This window comes from Nicotiana tabacum, chromosome 6 (assembly GCF_000715075.1).
Source record: "Nicotiana tabacum cultivar K326 chromosome 6, ASM71507v2, whole genome shotgun sequence".
In the NCBI taxonomy this organism is placed as follows: domain Eukaryota; kingdom Viridiplantae; phylum Streptophyta; class Magnoliopsida; order Solanales; family Solanaceae; genus Nicotiana; species Nicotiana tabacum.
The window spans coordinates 88,405,977-88,414,984 of record NC_134085.1 but is presented as its reverse complement, the minus strand read 5'-3'; the positions used below and the strand labels follow the sequence as shown (position 1 = coordinate 88,414,984).

At 38.1% G+C, this 9,008-nt stretch overlaps 2 protein-coding genes across 3 annotated transcripts; both read left to right on the top strand.

The window, feature by feature from the left end:
• The first annotated feature begins 2,838 nt into the window (after positions 1-2,838).
• LOC107821170 (uncharacterized) lies at positions 2,839-4,669 on the top strand. 2 transcript variants are annotated; one of them, XM_075254918.1, is made up of 3 exons: positions 2,839-3,022; positions 3,103-3,277; positions 3,689-4,133. In XM_075254918.1, the coding sequence occupies exons 1-3, from the start codon at positions 2,887-2,889 to the stop codon at positions 3,780-3,782; spliced, it is 405 nt and encodes a 134-aa protein (XP_075111019.1). In that variant the 5' UTR covers positions 2,839-2,886; the 3' UTR covers positions 3,783-4,133. The 2 variants fall into 2 exon arrangements, with proteins under 2 accessions (XP_075111019.1, XP_016503075.1); XM_016647589.2 differs by lacking the exon at positions 3,689-4,133 and adding an exon at positions 4,140-4,669 and having other exon boundaries at positions 2,854-3,022.
• A 133-nt stretch (positions 4,670-4,802) lies between these two features.
• On the top strand, positions 4,803-7,593 carry LOC107821171 (berberine bridge enzyme-like D-2). Its single transcript, XM_016647590.2, has one exon. The coding sequence runs from the start codon at positions 5,802-5,804 to the stop codon at positions 7,500-7,502; it is 1,701 nt and encodes a 566-aa protein (XP_016503076.2). The 5' UTR covers positions 4,803-5,801; the 3' UTR covers positions 7,503-7,593.
• Positions 7,594-9,008: the final 1,415 nt, after the last annotated feature.

The window sequence follows — 9,008 nt, the reverse complement described above, 5'->3', positions numbered from 1 at the left end:
TCAAAGCTGTGGCACATGATCTGTGATGGTCCTTTTGTTCCCATGAAAATAGTTGGTGAGAGAACAGTTACAGTCCTAAAGATAAGAAAGGAGTACAATGATGCTGATAGAAAGGCTATTGATAAGAACTTCAGGGCAAAGAAGATTCTTGTTTGTGGCATTGGACTAGATGAATGCAACCGCAGCTCAGCTTATCAGTCTACTAAGAAGATCTAGGAAGCTCTTCAAATTGCCCATAAGGGAACCACTCAGATTAATCAGTCTAAATTTGATATGCTTACTATCGAGTATGAGCTTTTCAAGATAAAAGAGGATGAGTCCATTCAGGATATGCACACACGATTCACCTTTAGAGCTTCACTCCCTTGGAGAAGTCATCCCAAGAAACAAGCTGGTCTAGAAAATACTCAATGTTCTACCAGGTTCCTAGGAGAGCAAGGTTAATGCGATCACTAAAGCCAAAGACCTGTAGAATCTGACTATTCATGAGTTTATTGAAAATCTCAAAACCTACGAGATGAAGAGAAAGAAAGATCATGAAAGAAAAGAGCCCAAGAAGGAAAAGAATCTGGTTCTCAAGGCTGCCAACAATGACTCAAGTAATGATGAATTCGACATGGTGTATCTCACTCGAAGATTCCAAAAAATGATTCAAAGAAATGGTGGGATTCCAAAGAAAGGAAGCTCCAGCAGGAATTTCAAAGGAAATGATTATTGTCATAAGTATAGAAAGTCTGGACACTCCATTAAATATTGTCCTCTTCATAAGCAGAATCACTACAAAACCAACATTGATAAGGCAGTTAAGAGTAACCAGGTCTCTAACAGGAAGTTCAAAAAAGAGATGATGCTAATAACATGGTGAAGCAATCTTTGGCTGCCTGGGGAGATTCTTCCAGTGAATCTGGAGGTGAGGATGAGCAAGGAGATACATCTATCATGGTTGCTAACAATGAATCTTCAGAATATGAGTCAATCTTTGTACTCATGGCTAAATCTGATGATGAGGAGGACAAGGAGGAAGGTAAGGTAAGTTTTCTTGATGTTCAAAGAAATTTGAAAACTCACTCTAAGAAAAAATTGATGTCCTTAGCAAATGTGTTAATTGATGCCTATCATAGCCTCATTAATGAGAAAAATGCTTTAATTAGAGAAATTAGTGACGTAGAACAAGAGAGTGATGATATAATAATTTCTATTGTAGGCTTGAAGGAATATGTGGAAGAAGTAACTAGAGAAAATACCTTGTTGAAAAATCACATGAAAAAATGGATGAAAGGAGAAGAAGTGGCTAGTGAGGCTTAACTTGAGCTTGAGAATGAACTTAAGAAAGTTAAAACAAGTCTTGCTGCTGAGCTTGAAAAGAATAGACAACTTTAGGAGGATCTAAAAATGGGTTAAAAATGATCTTGATAAGTCACTCAAATAGACCTGGTCCTATGATGTAATAACGTCTATGTACAAGAGTAATAGCAGAAACATACAAGGAATCAGTTTCCAAAAGGCTAAAGCCTCGTATAATCCCCATAGCAAGTATGTAACTGTGGCTGATAATTGGTTGTGTACTCACTGTGATCAAACTGGTCATTACAAGGATTTTTATAACAACAGCAACAACATACCCAGTATTATCCCACACAGTGGAGTCTGGGGAGGGTAGTGTATACGCAAAACTTACCCATACCTTGTGAGGATACAGTGGTTGTTTCCAATAAATCTAAATTCAGTCTCTACAAAAAAAATTAAGTTTTTATTGAAAAGAAGTATACTGTTAAGGAACCTAGTTCTCTGAGAAGAAAATATGTATTGCCTGTATGGGCAAAAAGAAGTTTGATCCGCTTGTTCTATCATTATAAGAAAACCAAGCAGGCTTGGGTTCCTAAGTCTAATTAGTGATTTTGTGTGCATGTTGGACTTAGAGAAAGCAATCAAAAATGGTACATAGATAGTAGCTGCTCGAATCATATGAGTGAAAGAATGGATGACTTCTCTCACTCAAGGCCTTCCAAGGTGGGAGTGTGTCCTTTAGAAATGACAAGAATGGCTATATTCTTGGTGTTGGCAAAATAGTATCCCATGCAATTGAGAATGTGTACTATGTGAATGGCTTGAAATATAGCTTGTTGAGTGTGTCTCAAATATGTGACAAAGAAAATAAAGTGAAGTTCTTGTCTCAATCTTGCACTATTACCAATCTCAAATCTGGTGAAGTAATGTTGATAGCCAAAAGATTCAAGAACATATATGTTGTGGACTTTGATTCACTGAATGATGGTGATTTAACATGCCTAAGTGTCATTGATGATATTGATTTATGGCATAAACGATTGGGGCATACAAGTTTTTCTTTGCTGAACAAGTTAGTTACGAAGGATCTTGTTCGTGAGATGAAGCAGTCAATATTGCCTGCTACTTGATTAATATGTGCATGATCATGTCCCGTTAGTTAATTCTCATCTCGTGAGGTAGAAGTGTTAAAATTCAATTAAAGAAAAAAAAAAGGAGATAAGAACTTACTTTAAAATCCGATGCAAGCACATGTATCAATTCAGATATTCTTCCTATGCCTTTTCATTTTTTTCGAAAACTAAGGCTTTTAATTTTTTGAAAACAGTAGCATCTAAAATATAAAAACTGTTCATTTGATGTGCAATTTCAAGGATAATTTTAGTTGAAATCAGAGTCGACTCGTAATGGATCATTTTGGTCAATTCTTCTTCATTTCCCCGACATATGCGAGGGAGATTAAGGACCAAATCGGCTTACAATATAACATGAAGGTCTAAAGTGGATATGTTCCGAAGGTGTGGGCTAGAGCTGTCATTTACTCTTAAGATAAAACTAATCTGAAAGAGAGACGAAAATTAGAAATCGGGAGAGAGAGAAATGAACGGCAGAGACGAAGAAAAGGGTTTGGTATGGAAGCTACCGATAGTTAAGTCGAAGCAATTTGGGAAGATTGGACCTGCTTTTGGACTTGGCATAGGCTGTGGTTTTGGTCTCGGAATCGGCCTTATCGGAGGTTCAATTAATTCTTCCCTTTTCCTGACTTTTCATTTTTGAGTAATTAACTCAGAGCTAGTATTTCTTTCTTTCGTTAAGGCACTGGCTTTGGTCCGGGGCTTCCTGGGTTGGAACTGGGTTTTGGGTTCGGTGCTGGGTGTGGAATTGGTCTTGGTTTTGGCTATGCTGTTGGAAGAGGAATTGCTTATGACGACAACCGTAAATACTCTAATGTTGGAAAGCTCTTCAACAGCCATGCCAATTTCCCCAATCAGTAAGTTTTGCCTGCTCAATTTATGTTATTCGTGACCGATGGGAATTCCATTATTTTTATAGTATTTAGTTCCTTCTGAAGTTTCAGGGCCATTTGATAATTAACAGGGTTAAAAGAAGCATAAAGAACAGTCCTTCCTTTTCCCATTGTAGTATCAGTAAAATAATATGTAGCTGTCATATCAAGTGCAACAGCCAACGCGGTAGAACTAGAGTTCGATAAAATAAAATACTCAACTACTTATCTTCTAAGCTTAGATAAATATTTTAGATTACTTCTTACTCTCCCACTGTACCTCAATGAGATGTTTTAACCAACATTCTTGTTTTTATGTGGCCTATAAGGACTTTCAGTGTAGTGTTGGGCTTATCTTCCTGGATTCTAATCTTGCATGTTGCTCTGCAATTCTAGACTTGACCTAATGTTGACCTTGTCATCAAGTGGAATGTTTCTGTTGGCTATACAAGTTGATCACTGGGGAAAATTTCCTTTTAATTCTGCATAGAAAGCAGAACGTGTTCATCGTGATGCGCCTGCAATATTTTCAGTGAGGCAGAAGTTGCGCAATTCCAAACAAAAGAAGGCTGAGAAGAGGGACACAAACAAACTGGTCTCCTCCTACACTTAGTGTCTTTTTTATTGTTAGCATTCAACAGCCAAATTTCTCTCGTTAAATACGAACTGTTGGAACTATCCTTGATGGGTGTCTCTCTTGGCTCTAGCTAATTGTGTCCTCTTTGGAATTGAGTTTGGAACCAGGGGATCAAATTGAGGGTGGTTTACCAATATACATAACATGATATGTGCTTTGTTTCTAACCATTAAGGTGTATTTCCTAATGCCATATTCGTAATATTGTCAGGGATGAGGTAGGGGAACTCATCGATGAGCTTGTTGTGAACACCAAAAAGCTAATCAAAGCAACTACACAAGAGTTGGACAAGTGGAGAAGGTCCTAATTTGTGCCGTTCCCTTTTGTACACAGCTCACTCCTTGTAATGTACATGCTAATTCTTAAGTAGCTTAGCTCCTTGGAGCGAAGGTGTCCCTGGTCTAGAAGTATATTATGTAAATCTTGGGGTTTGCTCCCTTTCAAGGTCTCAAGTTCGAAACCAATTGGGTGCAAACAATTTCTGAGGGCCATCGGACTGGGTAAAACCTGAATTAACCGTGGTGCACTTGCGAGAAACTCTTTGCCTAGGGCCTGTGCACCCCCGGGATTAGTCGGGGCTCTTAGAGACTCGGACACCCGGTACAAATCAAAAAAAAAAAAAAAATTAGCTAGTTTCTAGCCGAAGGTTTAGATGCTTTGTCTAAGTGGATATAAATAAGCATTATGTTTTTGATATTTCATGTTTGATGTTATTGGTGTCGAGATGTCCTTTCCTTTAATGTTCTCATAATTTAGTAAAGCCTTTTGAGAGGCACGCAAATGAGTCGTGACAAGAAGAAGAAGCAGCTTCACTAATAAAAATTGCTGCAGCAATACCAGTAGTTATCTGTAAATAAGCAATTATATTGGCTTAACTTAATCTAACAAAATGGTAATATGTACGCATAAGTTTCTACTGAATACAACAACAACAAATCCAATAGTTTTTCATAAGTGGGGTCTGAGGAGGGTAAGATGTACGCAGTCTTGCTCCTGCCCCTAGAAGGGTAGAGAGGATGATAATACCCCTAATATATACACAAGGAACAGGCTATATATACACAAGGAACAAGCTAAGGATCAGTGCACAAAAATTGTGAATTGAGATTGTTTAATGGCCAAAAGTCAATTTACTTCTGTTGACAAGGTGTGCTGCCATTGGTAGTGATGGGTGAGACCATAACAAACAGGTCGAGTTCGGCCATAACTTTTCACATTTTAAGTGCTCCAAATTAAACATATATGGTCATTACCATCAATATTAATGAAAACCAAATTCAACATTTGAAAGTTACCTCGGACATGAGGCTGAAACCTAGTATTGTAATGGTCAAATTAATAAAAGCACAAAATCTTAAACTAAGTAGCCTTTTAAGTGTATAAAAAATATCAAACCACGTCCCTTAAATTTTGAAGTACTATTATGTGTTGTAGAGTATAATGCACACTGATTGCTTTGACAAGTGAACAAATTAACAACTGAGGCAGAGTAAAGGAGACTGACTTCAGTTTAGATTTACTTCATGAACAAAGTAAAATAGCAGTTCTCATGGAGCGCTTGAATCTGCTAAAATTGTTGTATGCTGAAATTGGCCGGCACTGTTCCTATTTTACCCTGATTCTCCTGCTATTTTGTCACGTTACGGTAGGCGTCTATCACTCCATACTTTTTCATGCAGATATAATAAGTGTTAAGAAAGGATTAGGCTTAGGCCGGCACCTTTTATTCTGTTTCATTTCCTTGTTTCCTTCATCTTTTTGTCCTCAAACTGCTGACCTCTACTATGCACTCTTCCTTGTATAAAGCTTATCTGTACCTCCAATGGAATCCGGAGAGGTCAAACAAGAAGTTGGAAGTAAACGAAAGCTGCAATGAAACGAAATATATCCATGTCTCTTCAGCGTTTGCTCATAATTCTGATGATGATCAGCTTCTTATTTACTTCTCTTCTTGTACCTTCCGTCTCTGCTACAAATCTCAATACCATTTCCACCTGTTTGATCAATTACAAAGTCAGTAACTTCTCTGTTTATCCAACAAGGAATCATGCTGGTAATAGGTACTATAACTTGCTTGATTTCTCCATTCAGAATCTCCGATTCGCAGCGTCCTCTAAACCAAAACCAACGGTCATTATCGTACCAGAGAGCAAGGAGCAGCTGGTGAGCAGCGTTCTGTGTTGCAGACAAGGTTCTTATGAAATCAGAGTAAGGTGCGGAGGACACAGTTATGAAGGGACTTCTTACGTTTCCTTTGATGGTTCCCCATTTGTGGTCATTGATTTGATGAAATTAGATGATGTTTCGGTAGATTTGGATTCCGAAACCGCGTGGGTACAAGGTGGCGCTACACTTGGCCAGACTTATTATGCCATTTCCCGGGCCAGTGACGTTCATGGATTTTCAGCTGGTTCTTGCCCAACAGTTGGGGTTGGGGGCCACATTTCCGGGGGTGGCTTTGGATTTTTATCAAGAAAATATGGACTTGCTGCTGATAACGTGGTGGATGCTCTTCTTGTTGATGCGGAAGGACGGCTATTAGACCGCAAAGCCATGGGAGAAGAAGTGTTTTGGGCCATCAGAGGTGGTGGTGGAGGAATTTGGGGAATCATTTACGCCTGGAAAATCCGATTGCTCAAAGTGCCCAAGACTGTGACTAGTTTCATAGTCCCTAGGCCTGGCTCCAAACGATATGTGTCCCAACTAGTTCACAAATGGCAACTTGTTGCACCAAAGTTAGACGATGACTTTTATCTATCGATCTCCATGAGCTCTGCTAGTAAAGGAAACATTCCTATTGAAATAAATGCCCAATTCAGCGGATTTTACCTAGGTACAAAAACCGAAGCCATTTCCATCTTGAATGAGGCCTTTCCGGAGTTGGGAGTTGTGGAAAGTGACTGCAAAGAAATGAGTTGGATTGAATCAACACTTTTCTTCTCCGAATTAGATAACGTTGCGAACACCTCCGATGTCTCTCGTTTGAAAGAGCGTTACTTTGAAAACAAATCATACTTCAAAGCCAAATCAGACCATGTGAAGACCCCAATTTCAGTGGGAGGGATTATGACAGCTCTTGATGTTCTTGAGAAAGAACCAAATGGACATGTCATCTTTGACCCTTATGGTGCAGCCATGCAGAGAATTAGCGAGGAAGCTATTGCTTTCCCTCATAGAAAGGGTAACCTATTCAGAATTCAATATCTAGTAGTGTGGAAAGAAAAGGACAATAATAATATTGCCAAGAGTATTGGGTACATAGAGTGGATAAGAGAGTTTTACAATACAATGGCACCCCATGTTTCAAGTTCACCTAGGGCAGCTTATGTCAACTACATGGATCTGGACCTTGGAGTGATGGACGACTACTTATTGCCATGTACTAGTACTACTGCGTCTGCTAATCATGCCGTGGAGAGAGCAAGGGTCTGGGGTGAAAAGTATTTCTTGAATAACTATGATAGATTGGTCAAAGCTAAGACAAAAATTGACCCACTAAACGTTTTTCGACATCAACAGGGCATCCCTCCTATGTTCGCCTCAATGCCAGAGCATACCTATAGTAGTAAATGAGATATAACAAATATATGTTCTAGCTCGTCTCTGGGTGTTCCTTTTCTTTTTTTCCTTTTAAAACATTGTTAGTTGTCCTATTACTTTATTTTGCCTCCTGGGATCATGTAGCATTTTTTTTAAAAAAAAAAAAGGGAATAGCTCTTCCAATATTTAATCATGGAAAAAGGTAATAAGCGACCATACGTTTTTATTAAGCTGAGAATGAAAAACAATAGAGACTCACAACAGTTGTAGTGGGTAGATAATATCCCTAAATACTTAACTAGAAGTTCCAAGCTTCGATTTCGTGCTTGGAAATGAAAAAAAATTCTGGTGGGGAGTATTTTTCTTTTAATGAGTCTTATACGACGCAAACCTGGATTAATCGAAGCTCCAATATTGTGGTTATTGAACATGGGTTGGAATTTATTTTATTTTTAAAAAAAAAAAAAAGAGCAATGGATAAAAAATATGATAAAAACCAAAATAATTATGAAGAGACGGGTTTGTTGCTAAGCAATTGAGGTTTATAACAGCAAAGAACAATAAAAAGTAATGATATTTGAAATATGTGCTTTTAAGAATCTAAAGTAAACCACAGCGAATTAAATAAATCTTGCATATACAAATTGAACAAAGAGATGATTCTGTCGTTTTCCCTCTGATTTGGTTGGTAGCAATTCAAAGGTTTACCGTTGCGGGCAGAGGCGGATCCAAAATTTTAAGCTTGTGGGCTCCTACAGAAATCTTAAATTAATGGAAGAAATTCAAAAATAGCCAGATTTACAATTGGTTGTTCAAAAATAGCTCAGTTTCAAAAGTAATCGAAATTTAGCCACTTTTCATGTAAAGATAAATCTGAGCGAAAACACTATTCAAAACTCGAAAAATACGCCAGTATATTATGCTGGAGTTCCAGCATATTATATTTGAACTCCAGCATATTATACTGGAGTTCCAGGATAAGTATGCTGGAACTCCACCATAATATGATGGAGTTCCAGCATAAGTACACTAGAACTCCAGTGTAATATACTGGAGTTCCAGCAAGTATACCGGTCCAGCATAATATGCTGGAGTTTGGAGCACCGGTGCTCCAGTCTCCAGTATATTATACTGGAGCTAGCAAAGTATACCGGTCCAGCATAATATGCTGGAGTTCACACACAGGTGCCCTGAACTCCAGTATATTATGCTGGACCGGTCTTTGTTGCAGCAAAATAGTGGCTATTTTTCATTGACTTGGTAAATGCTAGCTATTTTTGAATGACCAGTCCGAAAACTGGCTATACCGTGCTATTTTTACTAAATTAATATATAATAATAACTGGATTAACGTATTGGGCTCCAAGCCAAATATTCTTTTGTACTTGATGAATTTTTCAATACAAATACCGAATCCTGAAAAAAATTATTGGGTTCACGGGAACCCATAACTAATTCACTGGATCTACCCCTAATGACGGGTTCTAATAAGTCGGTGGATAAAAAAAAAGGCAAAGAACAAGACTAGCTAGTCAGATA